Source organism: Larus michahellis, unplaced genomic scaffold, assembly GCF_964199755.1.
Source record: "Larus michahellis unplaced genomic scaffold, bLarMic1.1 SCAFFOLD_360, whole genome shotgun sequence".
Lineage (NCBI taxonomy): Eukaryota > Metazoa > Chordata > Aves > Charadriiformes > Laridae > Larus > Larus michahellis.
In genome coordinates, this window is record NW_027436069.1 from 34,475 (window position 1) to 49,947 (window position 15,473).

At 65.0% G+C, this 15,473-nt stretch overlaps 1 protein-coding gene across 1 annotated transcript in view; it reads left to right on the plus strand.

Annotated features, from left to right (window-relative positions):
* Positions 1-15,473, plus strand: part of POLR2A (RNA polymerase II subunit A) — a gene marked incomplete at its 5' end in the record, with an annotated part of 55,448 nt that overhangs the window by 33,881 nt on the left and 6,094 nt on the right. The window contains 8 exons of the mRNA XM_074571558.1: positions 614-819; positions 3,064-3,288; positions 4,683-4,929; positions 5,556-5,656; positions 5,765-5,869; positions 6,975-7,157; positions 9,839-10,042; positions 13,328-13,514. Of these exons, the coding sequence (XP_074427659.1) occupies positions 614-819; positions 3,064-3,288; positions 4,683-4,929; positions 5,556-5,656; positions 5,765-5,869; positions 6,975-7,157; positions 9,839-10,042; positions 13,328-13,514 (1,458 nt within the window). The remainder of the gene's footprint in view (positions 1-613; positions 820-3,063; positions 3,289-4,682; positions 4,930-5,555; positions 5,657-5,764; positions 5,870-6,974; positions 7,158-9,838; positions 10,043-13,327; positions 13,515-15,473) is intronic.

Here is a 15,473-nt window from a genome sequence, read left to right on the forward strand (position 1 = left end):
TTGGGGATCCCAGTGACCCCCCCAGGAAGGTACCGGCAGACTTGGGGACCCCCCCCCAGGACCCCCAGGAAGGTGCTGGGGGACTTGGGGACCCCGGTGACCCCCCAGGAGGGTGTTGGGGGACTTGGGGACCCCCAGAAAGGCCTTGGGAAGACTCGAGGCCCCCCCAAGAAGGTGCCGGGTGATGTCTGGAACCCCCAGGAAGGTGTTGGGGGGCTTGAAGGACCCCCAGGAAGGCGCTGGGGGACTTGGGGACCCCCAAGAAGGCGTTGGAGGACTTGAGGACCCCCAGAAAGGCCTTGGGAAGGCTTGAAGCCCCCTCAAGAAGGCGTTGGGTGATGTGTGGGACCCCCAGGAAGGTGTTGGGGGGCTTGAAGGACCCCCAGGAAGGTGTTGGGGGGCTTGGGGGACCCCCAGGAAGGCACTGGGGGACTTGGGGACCCCCAAGAAGGCGTTGGAGGACTTGAGGACCCCCAGAAAGGCCTTGGGAAGACTCGAGGCCCCCCCAAGAAGGCGCTGGGTGATGTGTGGAACCCCCGGGAAGGTGTTGGGGGGCTTGAAGGACCCCCAAGGAGCCTTTTGAAACACCCCCCCCCCCCCAAATTCGTGGCAGGGGTGAAGGAGCTGAGCCGCAAGCTGGTGATCGTGAACGGGGAGGACCCGCTGAGCCGGCAGGCGCAGGAGAACGCCACGCTGCTCTTCAACATCCACCTGCGCTCCACGCTCTGCAGCCGCCGCATGGTGGAGGAGTTCCGCCTCAGCGGGGAGGCCTTCGACTGGCTGCTGGGGGAGATCGAGTCCAAGTTCAACCAGGCCATCGTGAGTTGGGGCTGGGGGGGGCCAGGCGTGGGGGTTCGGGGGCAGACGGGGGCAGATCTGGGGGTTTGGGGGCGGATCTGGGGGTCTCGGAGGGCTCTGCGGGTCAGATGTGGGGGTTTGGGGGCAGATCTGGGGGTCTTGGAGCTCTCTGGGGGTCAGATGTGGGGGTTTAGGGGCAGATCTGGGGGTCTCGGAGCACTCTGGGGGTCAGATCTGGGGGTTTAGGGGCAGATGTGGGGGTCTCAGAGCTCTCTGGGGGGCAGATCTGGGAGTCTCGGAGGGCTCTGGGGGTCAGATATGGGGGTTTGGGGTCAGATCTGGGGTTGTTGGAGCTCTCTGGGGGTCAGATGTGGGGGTTTGGGGTCAGATCTGGGGGTCTCGGAGCACTCTGGGGGTCAGATCTGGGGGTTTAGGGAGCAGATGTGGGGCTCTGGGGGTCAGGTGTGGGGGTTGACGGGCAGATCTGGGGTTCTTGGAGCTCTCTGGGGGTCAGGTTTGGGTGCGGGTTTGGGGGCAGATGTGGGGGTTTAGGGGCAGATGTGGGGGTCTCAGAGCTCTCTGGGGGTCAGATCTGGGGGTTTAGGGGCAGATCTGGGGGTTTGGGGGCAGATCTGGGGGTCTCGGAGCACTCTGGGGGTCAGATCTGGGGGTTTAGGGAGCAGATGTGGGGCTCTGGGGGTCAGATGTGGGGGTTGACGGGCAGATCTGGGGTTCTTGGAGCTCTCTGGGGGTCAGATGTGGGGGTTTAGGGGCAGATGTGGGGGTCTCAGAGCTCTCTGGGGGGCAGATTTGGGGGTCTCGGAGGGCTCTGGGGGTCAGATGTGGGGGTTTGGGGTCAGATGTGGGGGTCTCGGAGCTCTCTGGGGGTCAGATGTGGGGGTTTGGGGTCAGATGTGGGGTTCTTGGAGCTCTCTGGGGGTCAGATGTGGGGGTTTGGGGTCAGATGTGGGGGTCTTGGAGCTCTCTGGGGGTCAGATGTGGGGGTTTAGGGGCAGATCTGGGGGTCTCGGAGCACTCTGGGGGTCAGATCTGGGGGTTTAGGGGCAGATGTGGGGGTCTCAGAGCTCTCTGGGGGGCAGATTTGCGGGTCTCGGAGCTCTCTGGGGGTCAGATGTGGGGGTTTGGGGTCAGATGTGGGGGTCTCGGAGCTCTCTGGGGGTCAGATGTGGGGGTTTGGGGTCAGATGTGGGGTTCTCGGAGCACCCTGGTGGGCACATCTGGGGGTTTAGGGTCAGATCTGGGGGTCTCAGAACTCTCTGGGGGGCAGATCTGGGGGTCTCAGAGGGCTTTGGGGGTCAGATGTGGGGGTTTAGGGGCAGATGTGGGGGTCTTGGAGCACTCTGGGGGTCAGATCTGGGGGTTTAGGGTCAGATCTGGGGGTCTCAGAACTCTCTGGGGGGCAGATCTGGGGGTCTCAGAGGGCTCTGGGGGTCAGATGTGGGGGTTTAGGGGCAGATGTGGGGGTCTCAGAACTCTCTGGGGGTCAGATCTGGGGGTCTCAGAGCTCTCTGGGGGGCAGATCTGGGGGTCTTGGTGGGCTCTGGGGGGCAGATGTGGGGGTTTGGGGTCAGATGTGGGGGTTTGGGGGGCAGATGTGGGGCAGTTTTGAGTCTGGATTCATGATGTTCTTGAAGCCACATCTCGGGGGGGTTCGGGTCCAACCCTGGGACGGGTCTGGGGACACCCCGTGTGTGTCCCCAAGTGTCCCCCGGGGGACGGTGGGGACAAATGGGAGGGTTTAGGACCAGATTTGGGCAATTTTGAGTCTGGATTTGGGGGCGATTTTGAGTGTGGACCTGGAACCTTTTTGAAGCCACATCTCAGGGGGGTTTGAGTTTGGGTCTGGGGACACCCCGTGTGTGTCCCCAAGTGTCCCCCGGGGGACGGTGGGGACAAATGGGAGGTTTTAAGACCAGATTTGGGCAATTTTGAGTCTGGATTTGGGGGCGATTTTGAGTGTGGACCTGGAACCTTTTTGAAGCCACATCTCAGGGGGGTTTGAGTTTGGGTCTGGGGACACCCCGTGTGTGTCCCCAAGTGTCCCCCGGGGGACGGTGGGGACAAATGGGAGGTTTTAAGACCAGATTTGGGCAATTTTGAGTCTGGATTTGGGGGCGATTTTGAGTGTGGACCTGGAACCTTTTTGAAGCCACATCTCAGGGGGGTTTGAGTTTGGGTCCGGGCCGTTCGTGGAGGCCCCTCCCTGAGCCCTTGTCCCCGTCGTGTGTCCCCCCCCGCCTCCAGGCGCACCCCGGGGAGATGGTGGGGGCGTTGGCGGCCCAGTCGTTGGGAGAACCCGCCACCCAGATGACCCTCAACACCTTCCACTACGCCGGCGTCTCGGCCAAGAACGTCACCTTGGGCGTCCCCCGCCTGAAGGAGCTCATCAACATCTCCAAGAAACCCAAGACCCCCTCCCTCACCGTCTTCCTGCTGGGCCAGAGCGCCCGCGACGCCGAGCGGGCCAAGGTGGGGACGCCGTGGGGCAGGGGGGGGGACACGCCGTGGGGCAGGGGGGACACGCCGTGGAGATGGGGGACGCCGTGGATGGAGGGCAGCGGGAGGAACCTGGGTCCCGTGGGTTCTCCTCGTCCTGCTTTTGGGGTCCCGTGCCGAGGTGGCCCCCCCCCCCCCCCCCAGCCCTAAGGTGGCCCCCCCGGGGTGGCTTTGTGGCCCCTCCCGTCTGCGCCGCCCCGTGGTGGCCACGCGTTCTCCAGCCTCGTGTCCTCCATCCCTGGATCCCCATGTCCTCCGTGTCCTCCATGTTCTCAGTCCCCCACATCCCCCCCGTTCTCCATCCTCCATGTCATCCATCTTCCATGTTCTCCGTCCCCCCCTGTCTTCCGTGTCCCCCCCCATGTTCTCCGTCCCTGGATCTCCATGTTCTCCATCCTCCATGTTCTCCATCCTCCGCGTTCTCCGTCACCATGTTCTCCATCCCCAACGTCCTCCGTCCCCCGTGTCCTCCATCCCTGGATCCCCCACATCCTTCGTCCCCGTGTCCTCCAGCCCTGGATCCCCGTGTCCTCTCCTTCTTCCATGTTCTCCATCCCTGGATCCTCGTGTTCTCCACCCGCCGTGTTCTCCACCCGCCATGTTCTCCATCCCTGGATCCCCATGTTCTCCTTCTGTCATGTCCTGGACCCCCATGTTCTCCATCCCTGGATCCCCATGTCCTCCTTCTCCCATGTTCTCCATCCCTGGATCCCCATGTCCTCCTTCTGCCATGTTCTCCATCCCTGGATCCTCGTGTCCTCCGTCCCCCACATTCTCCATCCCTGGATCCCCATGTCCTCCTTCTGCCATGTTCTTCATCCCCCATGTCCTCCTTCTCCCGTGTGCTGGATCCCCATGTTCTCCATTCCTGGATCCCCATGTTCTCCATCCCCCACGTCCTCCATTCCTGGATCCTCCTGTCCTCCGTCTTCCGTGTCCTCCATCCCTGGATCCCCATGTCCTCCATCCCCCGTGTCCTCCATCCCTGGATCCTCATGTCCTCCGTCCCCCACATTCTCCATCCCTGGATCCCTATGTCCTCTTTCTGCCATGTTCTTCATCCCCCATGTCCTCCTTCTCCCGTGTGCTGGATCCCCATGTTCTCCGTTCCTGGACCCCCATGTCCTCCTTCTCCCATGTTCTCCATCCCTGGACCCCCATGTCCTCCTTCTCCCATGTTCTCCATCTCTGGATCCCCATGTCCTCCTTCTCCCATGTTCTCCATCCCTGGATCCCCATGTTCTTCTGCCATGTCCTGGACCCCCAACATTCTCCATCCCTGGACCCCCATGTCCTCCATCCCCCAAGTCCACGTCCCACCTCCCCCGTCCCCGTGCTGACGCCGTGTCCCCGCTCTCCCCTCCCAGGACATCTTGTGCCGCCTGGAGCACACCACGCTGCGGAAGGTGACGGCCAACACCGCCATCTACTACGACCCCAACCCCCAGAGCACGGTGGTGGCCGAGGACCAGGAATGGGTCAACGTCTACTACGAGATGCCCGACTTCGACGTCAGCCGCATCTCGCCCTGGCTGCTGCGCGTGGAGCTGGACCGCAAGCACATGACCGACCGCAAGCTCACCATGGAGCAGATCGCCGAGAAGATCAACGCTGGTGAGGCCGGGGGCGGGGGGGCACCCTGGGGGGGGGGAGTCACTCGAGGGGTCCCGGCTCAGCATGGAGGACATCGGAGGAACCTGGGGGAGCCTTGAGGGCATTGGGGAAGGGTTGGGGGTCCTGGAGGACCTTTGGTGGGTCCTGGATGAGCCTTGAGGGCATCTGGGGGGGCTTTGGGTGGTCCTGGGGGAGCCTTGAGGGCATCTGGGGGGGCTTTGGGTGGTCATGGATGAGCCTTGAGGGCGTTAGAGGAGAGTTGGGAGTCCTGGAAGACCTTCGGAAGGTCCTGGGGGAGCCTTGAGGGCATCTGGGGGGCTTTGGGTGGTCCTGGGGGAGCCTTGAGGGCATCTGGGGGGGCTTTGGGTGGTCATGGATGAGCCTTGAGGGCATCTGGGGGGGCTTTGGGGAATCCTGGGGGAGCCTTGAGGGCATTGGGGAAGGGTTGGGGGTCTCGGAGGACCTTTGGTGGGTCCTGGATGATCCTTGAGGGCATCTGGGGGGACTTTGGGTGGTCCTTGATGAGCCTGGAGGCCCTTTGGGTGGCCGTGGGGGTGGGGAGGTGACCAGGGTGCCACCCCCCCGTGTGTGTGTCCCCCCCCCCGCCCCGCCCCGCCCCGTCCCAGGCTTCGGGGACGATCTCAACTGCATCTTCAACGACGACAACGCGGAGAAGCTGGTGCTGCGCATCCGCATCATGAACAGCGACGAGAACAAGATGCAGGAGGTGGGAGCGGTGGCACCCATGGGTGGGGGGGACACACGATGACACCCCGTCGGGGGGGGGGGGGGAGCTGGCTGTCACCTCCCCCCGCGTCCCCTCGCTTGTCCCCAGGAGGAGGAGGTGGTGGACAAGATGGACGACGACGTCTTCTTGCGCTGCATCGAGTCCAACATGCTGACGGACATGACGCTGCAGGGCATCGAGCAGATCAGCAAGGTGGGGGGGGAGGATGGGGATGGGACTTGGGGGGCACCCATGGGTGCTGGGGGGGGGGTGGGGTGGGGTGGGGGGTGCTCCTGGTGGGTCCTGAGGAGGACATGAAGGAAGGTCACCACGCAAAGGGGACCTTGAGGAGATCAAGGACGCCCCCGACGACACCTGGAGGCACCTGAGGAGGTCCGCGGGTGCCCCGGGGTGTCGCTCCGGGTAGCACCCATGGGTGCTCACGTGGGCGCTCGTGTTCCTGGTGGGTCTTGAGGAGCACTTGGAAGTTCTCCGTGGTGACCTTTAGGAGGTCCAGGATGCTACTGGTGATACTGGTGGACCTGTGGGAAGGTCTCTGTGTGCCCGGGTGTCCCCCTGGGCAGTGGGGTAGTACCCGTGGGTGCTCACGTGGGTGCTCAGGTTCCTGGTGGGTCTTGAGGAGCACTTGGAAGTTCTCCGTGGTGACCTTTAGGAGGTCCAGGATGCCACTGGTGACACTGGTGGACCTGTGGGAAGGTCTCTGGGTGCCCGGGTGCCCTCCCAGGCGTCCCCCCGGGCAGTGTGGTAGCACCCATGGGTGCTCACATGGGTGCTCGGGTTCCTGGTGGATCCTGAGGACACTTGGAAGTTCTCCATGGTGGCCTTTAGAGTGTCCAGGATGCCACTGGTGATACTGGTGGACTTGTGGGAAGGTCTCTGTGTGCCCGGGTGTCCCCCTGGGCAGCGGGGTAGCACCCATGGGTGCTCACATGGGTGCCCGGGTTCCTGGTGGATCCTGAGGAGCACTTGGAAGTTCTCCGTGGTGACCTTTAGGGTGTCCAAGATGCCACTGGTGATACTGGTGGACCTGTGGGAAGGTCTCTGGGTGCCTGAGTGTCCCCCTGGGCAGCGGGGTAGCACCCATGGGTGCTCACGTGGGTGCTTGGGTTCCTGGTGGGTCTTGAGGAGCACACGAGGTTCTCCGGGAGCGCCTTGAGGAGGCCCCGGGTGCCCGTGGTGATACTTGCAGACGCGTTTGAAGGTCTGTGGCTGAGTGGGGGCATCCCCCCCAGCCACCCGAGGAGCACCCATGGGTGCCGCTGACCCCCTGTGTCCCGTGTCCCCCCCCCCCCCCAAGGTGTACATGCACCTGCCGCAGACGGACAACAAGAAGAAGATCATCATCACGGAGGACGGGGAGTTCAAGGCCCTCCAGGAGTGGATCCTGGAGACGGACGGCGTCAGCCTCATGCGGGTGCTGAGCGAGAAGGACGTGGACCCCGTGAGGACGACGTCCAACGACATCGTGGAGATCTTCACCGTGAGCAGGGGGGGGACACCCACGCCCGGGGCCACGGGGCCTGCGTCCGGGGGTGCTGGGGCTTGAGGGACACCTGGGTCCCCAGGGTTCCTGGACACCTGGGCCCTGGGGTTTGGTGGACACCTGGGTTCATGGGTGGTGGTTTGAGGGACACCTGGGTCCGTGGGTGGTGGTTTGAGGGACACCTGGGTCCTTGGGTGGTAGGGTTTGGTGGACACCTGGGTTCATGGGTGGTGGTTTGAGGGACACCTGGGTCCCCAGGGTTCCTGGACACCTGGGTGCTGGGGTTTGATGGGCACCTGGGTCCTTGGGTGCTGGGGTTTGATGGACACCTGGGTCCTTGGGTGGTGGGGTTTGATGGACACCTGGGTCCGTGGGTGGTGGTTTGAGGGACACCTGGGTCCCCAGGGTTCCTGGACACCTGGGTGCTGGGGTTTGGTGGACACCTGGGTCCATGGGTGGTGGGGTTTGATGGACACCTGGGCCCATGGGTGGTGGTTTGAGGGACACCTGGGTCCGTGGGTGGTGCTTTGAGGGACACCTGGGTCCCCAGGGTTCCTGGACACCTGGGCCCTGGGGTTTGGTGGACACCTGGGTCCGTGGGTGGTGGTTTGGGGGACACCTGGGTCCCCAGGGTTCCCGGACACCTGGGTGCTGGGGTTTGATGGACACCTGGGCCCATGGGTGGTGGTTTGAGGGACACCTGGGCCCGTGGGTGGTGGTTTGAGGGACACCTGGATTCATGGGTGGTGGTTTGGGGGACACCTGGGTCCCCAGGGTTCCTGGACACCTGGGCCCTGGGGTTTGGTGGACACCTGGGTTCATGGGTGGTGGTTTGGGGGACACCTGGGTCCCCAGGGTTCCCGGACACGTGGGTGCTGGGGTTTGGTGGACTGGTGGACACCTGGGCCCATGGGTGGTGGTTTGAGGGACACCTGGGTCTGTGGGTGGTGGTTTGAGGGACACCTGGGTCCTTGGGTGGTGGGGTTTGATGGACACCTGGGCCCATGGGTGGTGGTTTGAGGGACACCTGGGTCCGTGGGTGGTGGTTGGAGGGACACCTGGGCCCGTGGGTGGTGGTTTGGTGGACACTTGGGTCTTTGGGTGGTCGGGTGCCCAGATGCTGGTGTCACCAGGGTTCCTGGGTCCTTGGGTGGTGGCGTTTGGTGGCCACCTGGGCCCATGGGTGCTGGGATTCCTGGCCACCTGGGTCCGTGGGTGCTGGGCTTTGGTGGCCACCTGGGTCCTTGGGTGCTGGGGTTTGGTGGCCACCTGGGTCCTTGGGTGGTCAGGTGCCCAGATGTTGGTGTCTCCAGGGTTCCTGGGCCCATGGGTGCTGGGGTTTGGTGGCCACCTGGGTCCTTGGGTGGTCAGGTGCCCAGATGTTGGTGTCTCCAGGGTTCCTGGGTCCTTGGGTGCTGGGGTTTGTTGGCCACCTGGGTCTGTGGGTGCTGGGGTGCCCAGATGTTGGTGTCTCCAGGGTTCCTGGGCCCATGGGTGCTGGGGTTTGTTGGCCACCTGGGTCCTTGGGTGCTGGGGTGCCCAGATGTTGGTGTCTCCAGGGTTCCTGGGCCCATGGGTGCTGGGGTTTGGTGGCCACCTGGGTCCTTGGGTGGTCAGGTGCCCAGATGTTGGTGTCTCCAGGGTTCCTGGGCCCATGGGTGCTGGGGTTTGGTGGCCACCTGGGTCCTTGGGTGGTCAGGTGCCCAGATGTTGGTGTCTCCAGGGTTCCTGGGCCCATGGGTGCTGGGGTTTGTTGGCCACCTGGGTCCTTGGGTGCTGGGGTGCCCAGATGTTGGTGTCTCCAGGGTTCCTGGGCCCATGGGTGCTGGGGTTTGTTGGCCACCTGGGTCCTTGGGTGCTGGGGTGCCCAGATGTTGGTGTCTCCAGGGTTCCTGGGCCCATGGGTGCTGGGGTTTGGTGGCCACCTGGGTCTGTGGGTGCTGGGGTGCTCAGATGTTGGCATCTCCAGGGTTCCTGGGCCCATGGGTGCTGGGGTTTGGTGGCCACCTGGGTCCTTGGGTGGTCAGGTGCCCAGATGTTGGCGTCTCCAGGGTTCCTGGGCCCATGGGTGCTGGGGTTTGGTGGCCACCTGGGTCTGTGGGTGCTGGGGTGCCCAGATGTTGGTGTCTCCAGGGTTCCTGGGCCCATGGGTGCTGGGGTTTGGTGGCCACCTGGGTCCTTGGGTGGTCAGGTGCCCAGATGTTGGTGTCTCCAGGGTTCCTGGGTGCATGGGTGCTGGGGTTTGGTGGCCACCTGGGTCCTTGGGTGCTGGGGTGCCCAGATGTTGGTGTCTCCAGGGTTCCTGGGCCCATGGGTGCTGGGGTTTGGTGGCCACCTGGGTCCTTGGGTGGTCAGGTGCCCAGATGTTGGTGTCTCCAGGGTTCCTGGGCCCATGGGTGCTGGGGTTTGGTGGCCACCTGGGTCCTTGGGTGGTCAGGTGCCCAGATGTTGGTGTCTCCAGGGTTCCTGGGCCCACGGGTGGTGGCGTTTGGTGGCCACCTGGGTCCGTGGGTGCTGGGGTGCTCAGATGTTGGTGTCTCCAGGGTTCCTGGGCCCATGGGTGCTGGGGTTTGTTGGCCACCTGGGTCCTTGGGTGCCGGGCTTCGGTGGCCGCCTGGCTCGCGGGGTTTCCCGGCCCTCGGTGTCCCCAGCGGCGACGCTCGTTCCCCCCCGGGCAGGTGCTGGGCATCGAGGCGGTGCGGAAGGCGCTGGAGCGGGAGCTCTACCACGTCATCTCCTTCGACGGCTCCTACGTCAACTACCGGCACCTGGCGCTGCTCTGCGACACCATGACCTCCCGCGGCCACCTCATGGCCATCACCCGCCACGGCGTCAACCGCCAGGACACCGGGCCCCTCATGAAGTGCTCCTTCGAGGAGACGGTGGGTGACGGGGCTGGGGTGGGGGTGGGGGGTGGGGGGCTTGGGGGGCCGGATGGTGGGGTTTGGGGGGCTGGACGTGGGGCTGGGAGGGGGATTTTGGGGGCTTAGAGGGGCTTTAGGGTCTGGAAGTGGGGTTTGGGGGCTGGATGTGGGGCTGGAGGGGGATTTTGGGGGTACACGGGGGGCTTTGGGGGCTGGAAGTGGGGGTTTGGGGGGTGCAGGAGGGGTTTGGGGGGCTGGACATGGGGCTGGGAGGGGGATTTTGGGGGTATGGGAGGGGTTTGGGGGGCTGGACGTGGGGCTGGGAGGGGGATTTTGGGGGCTTAGAGGGGCTTTAGGGTCTGGAAGTGGGGTTTGGGGGCTGGATGTGGGGCTGGGAGGGGGATTTTGGGGGTACACGGGGGGCTTTGGGGGCTGGAAGTGGGGGTTTGGGGGGTGCAGGAGGGGTTTGGGGGGCTGGAAGTGGGGCTTGGGGGGCTGGACGTGGGGCTGGGAGGGGGATTTTGGGGGTGCAGGAGGGGTTTGGGGGGCTGGAAGTGGGGTTTGGGGGGTGCAGGAGGGGTTTGGGGGGCTGGACGTGGGGCTGGGAGGGGATTTTGGGGGTGCAGGAGGGGTTTCGGGGGCTGGAAGTGGGGCTGGGAGGGGATTTTGGGGGTGCAGGAGGGGTTTGGGGGGCTGGACGTGGGGCTGGGAGGGAATTTTAGGGGTGCAGGAGGAGGATTTTGGGGGCTGGACGTGAGGTTTGGGGGCTGGAAGTGGGGCTTTGAGGGGTACGGGAGGGGTTTGGGGGCTGGATGTGGGGCTGGGAGGGGGATTTTGGGGGTGCAGGAGGGGTTTGGGGGGCTGGAAGTGGGGCTTTGGGGGATACGGGAGGGGTTTGGGGGCTGGATGTGGGGCTGGGAGGGGATTTTGGGGGTATGGGAGGGGTTTGGGGGGCTGGAAGTGGTGCTGGGAGGGGGATTTTGGGGATACAGGAGGGGCTTTAGGGTCTGGAAGTGGGGTTTGGGGGCTGGATGTGGGGCTGGGAGGGGATTTTGGGGGTACACGGGGGGCTTTGGGGGCTGGAAGTGGGGGTTTGGGGGGTGCAGGAGGGGTTTGGGGGGCTGGAAGTGGGGCTTGGGGGGCTGGACGTGGGGCTGGGAGGGGGATTTTGGGGGTGCAGGAGGGGTTTGGGGGGCTGGAAGTGGGGTTTGGGGGGTGCAGGAGGGGTTTGGGGGGCTGGACGTGGGGCTGGGAGGGGATTTTGGGGGTGCAGGAGGGGTTTCGGGGGCTGGAAGTGGGGCTGGGAGGGGATTTTGGGGGGGCAGGAGGGGTTTGGGGGGCTGGACGTGGGGCTGGGAGGGAATTTTAGGGGTGCAGGAGGGGCATTTTGGGGGCTGGACGTGAGGTTTGGGGGCTGGAAGTGGGGCTTTAGGGGGTACGGGAGGGGTTTGGGGGCTGGATGTGGGGCTGGGAGGGGGATTTTGGGGGTGCAGGAGGGGTTTGGGGGGCTGGAAGTGGGGCTTTGGGGGATACGGGAGGGGTTTGGGGGCTGGATGTGGGGCTGGGAGGGGATTTTGGGGGTATGGGAGGGGTTTGGGGGGCTGGACGTGGGGCTGGGAGGGGATTTTGGGGGTGCAGGAGGGGTTTGGGGGGCTGGAAGTGGGGCTGGGAGGGAATTTTAGGGGTGCAGGAGGAGGATTTTGGGGGCTGGACGTGAGGTTTGGGGGCTGGAAGTGGGGCTTTGGGGGGTACGGGAGGGGTTTGGGGGCTGGATGTGGGGCTGGGAGGGGGATTTTGGGGGTGCAGGAGGGGCTTTGGGGGCTGGAAGTGGGGTTTGGGGGATACGGGAGGGGTTTGGGGGGCTGGAAGTGGGGTTTGGGGGGTGCAGGAGGGGTTTGGGGGGCTGGAAGTGGGGCTGGGAGGGGGATTTTGGGGGCTTAGAGGGGCTTTAGGGTCTGGAAGTGGGGTTTGGGGGCTGGATGTGGGGCTGGGAGGGGGATTTTGGGGGTACACGGGGGGCTTTGGGGGCTGGAAGTGGGGTTTGGGGGGTGCAGGAGGGGTTTGGGGGGCTGGATGTGGGGCTGGGAGGGTTTGGTGGAGGAGGATTTTGGGGACTGGGAAGAAGAGGATTTTGGGGGTCTGCAGGAGGACTTGTGGGGCTGTAGGAGGAGTTGTGGGGCTGGGAGAGGGGGGGGCGACTTGTGGGGCTGGCCGTGGGGCGCAGGCGGGGTTTGGTGGAGGGTGATTTTGGGGAGTGGGGGGAGGATTTGGGGGGTCCGTAGAAGGATTCGGGGAACCGGGAAGAGGATTTGGGGGCACTTGGGGGTCCGTAGGAGGACTTGTGGGGCTGTGGGAGGAGTTGTGGGGCCGGGAGAGGGGGGGGCGACTTGTGGGGCTGGCCGTGGGGCGCAGGCGGGGTTTGGTGGAGGGTGATTTTGGGGAGTGGGGGGAGGATTTGGGGGGTCCGTAGAAGGATTTGGGGAACCGGGAAGAGGATTTGGGGGCACTTGGGGGTCCGTAGGAGAACTTGTGGGGCTGTGGGAGGAGTTGTGGGGCTGGGAGAGGGGGGGGCGACTTGTGGGGCTGGCTGTGGGGCGCAGGCGGGGTTTGGTGGAGGGTGATTTTGGGGAGTGGGGGGAGGATTTGGGGGGTCCGTAGAAGGATTCGGGGAACCGGGAAGAGGATTTGGGGGCACTTGGGGGTCCGTAGGAGGACTTGTGGGGCTGTGGGAGGAGTTGTGGGGCCGGGAGAGGGGGGGCGACTTGTGGGGCTGGCCGTGGGGCGCAGGCGGGGTTTGGTGGAGGGTGATTTTGGGGAGTGGGGGGAGGATTTGGGGGGTCCGTAGAAGGATTCGGGGAACCGGGAAGAGGATTTGGGGGCACTTGGGGGTCCGTAGGAGGACTTGTGGGGCTGTGGGAGGAGTTGTGGGGCCGGGAGAGGGGGGGGCGACTTGTGGGGCTGGCCGTGGGGCGCAGGCGGGGTTTGGTGGAGGGTGATTTTGGGGAGTGGGGGGAGGATTTGGGGGGTCCGTAGAAGGATTTGGGGAACCGGGAAGAGGATTTGGGGGCACTTGGGGGTCCGTAGGAGGACTTGTGGGGCTGTGGGAGGAGTTGTGGGGCTGGGAGAGGGGGGGCGACTTGTGGGGCTGGCCGTGGGGCGCAGGCGGGGTTTGGCGGAGGAGGATTTTGAGGACCGGGGGGGAGGATTTTGGGGAGCGGGAGGAGGATTTTGGGGGTCCGCAGGAGGACCCGTGGGGCCGGGCCAGGCGAGGTGACGACTTGTGGGGCCGGCCGTGGGGCGCAGGTGGACGTGCTGATGGAGGCGGCGGCCCACGGGGAGAGCGACCCCATGAAGGGGGTGTCGGAGAACATCATGTTGGGGCAGCTGGCGCCCGCCGGCACCGGCTGCTTCGACCTCCTGCTGGACGCCGAGAAGTGCAAACACGGCATGGAGATCCCCAGCGCCCTCCCGGGGCTCGGCGGCGCCGGCCGTGAGTCGGGGGGGGGCGGGGGGGGGCACCCCGGGGTGGGTGGGGGGCACCCATGGACCTGGGGGGCACCCACGAAACCAGGGGCACCCGAGGAACCAGGGGAGAGGAGGGAGAGACACCGTGAGGACGATGGGGTTGAAGAACCTCAACGTCAGCGTTGGGTTCGTGGCCAACTTCCAGACACCAGGGTCCCCCCTGATGGGTGGGGGGCACCCATGGACGCGGGGGGGCACCCATGGACCTGGGGGGCACCCACAAAACCAGGGGCACCCACAAAAACAGGGGAGAGGAGGGGGGGACACCGTGAGGACGATGGCGTTGGAGAACCTCAACGTCATCGTTGGGTTCATGGCCAACGTTGGCCACTTCTGGGTGCCAGGGTCTCCCCTGATGGGTGGGGGGCACCCATGGACGCGGGGGGGCACCCACGGACCTGGGGGGCACCCACAAAACCAGGGGCACCCACAAAAACAGGGGAGAGGAGGGGGGGACACCGTGAGGACAATGGCGTTGAAGAACCTCAACGTCATCGTGGGGTTCATGGCCACCGTTGGCCACTCCTGGGTGCCGGGGTCTCCCCTGATGGGTGGGGGGCACCCATGGACCTGGGGGGCACCCATGGCTCTGGGGGGCACCCACGAAACCAGGGGCACCCGAGGAACGAGGGGAGAGGAGGGAGAGACACCGTGAGGACGATGGGGTTGAAGAACCTCAACGTCATCGTTGGGTTCATGGCCAAGTTCCAGACACCAGGGTCCCCCGTGATGGGTGGGGGGCACCCATGGATGCGGGGGGGCACCCACGGACCTGGGGGGCACCCACAGAACCAGGGGCACCCACAAAAACAGGGGAGAGGAGGGGGGGACACCGTGAGGACGATGGCGTTGGAGAACCTCAACGTCATCATGGGGTTCATGGCCACCGTTGGCCACTCCTGGGTGCCGGGGTCTCCCCTGATGGGTGGGGGGCACCCATGGACCTGGGGGGCACCCATGGCTCTGGGGGGCACCCACAAAACCAGGGGCACCCGAGGAACCAGGGGAGAGGACAGGGGGATACCGTGAGGACGATGGCGTTGAAGAACCTCAATGTCATCATGGGGTTCATGGCCACTGTTGGCTACTTCTAGACACCAGGGTCCCCCCTGATGGGTGGGGGGCACCCATGGACGCGGGGGGGCACCCACAGACCTGGGGGGCACCCACAGAACCAGGGGCACCCAAGGAACTGGGGGAGAGGAGGGAGAGACACCATGAGGACAATGGCGTTGGAGAACCTCAACGTCATCGTGGGGTTCATGGCCACCGTTGGCTACTTCTAGACACCAGGGTCCCCCGTGATGGGTGGGGGGCACCCATGGACGCGGGGGGCACCCATGGACCTGGGGGGCACCCACGGAAGCGGGGGAGAGGAGAGGTGTCCCACCGTGAGGACGATGGTGTTGAAGAACCTCAACGTTATTGTGGGGTTCATGGCCACCGTTGGCTACTTCTAGACACCAGGGTCCCCCCTGATGGGTGGGGGGCACCCATGGACGCGGGGGGGCACCCACGGACCTGGGGGGCACCCACAAAACCAGGGGCACCCGAGGAACGAGGGGAGAGGAGGGAGAGACACCGTGAGGACGATGGGGTTGAAGAACCTCAACGTCATCGTTGGGTTCATGGCCAACTTCCAGACACCAGGGTCCCCCATGATGGGTGGGGGGCACCCATGGACCTGGGGGGGCACCCATGGACCTGGGGGGCACCCACAAAACCAGGGGGCACCCAAGGAACCGGGGGAGAGGAGAGGTGTCCCACCGTGAGGACAATGGGGTTGAAGAACCTCAACGTAATCATGGGGTTCATGGCCAACGTTGGTCACTTCTGGGTGCTGGGGTCTCCCCTGATGGGTGGGGGGCACCCATGGCTCTGGGGGGCACCCACAAAACCAGGGGCACCCACAAAAACAGGGGAG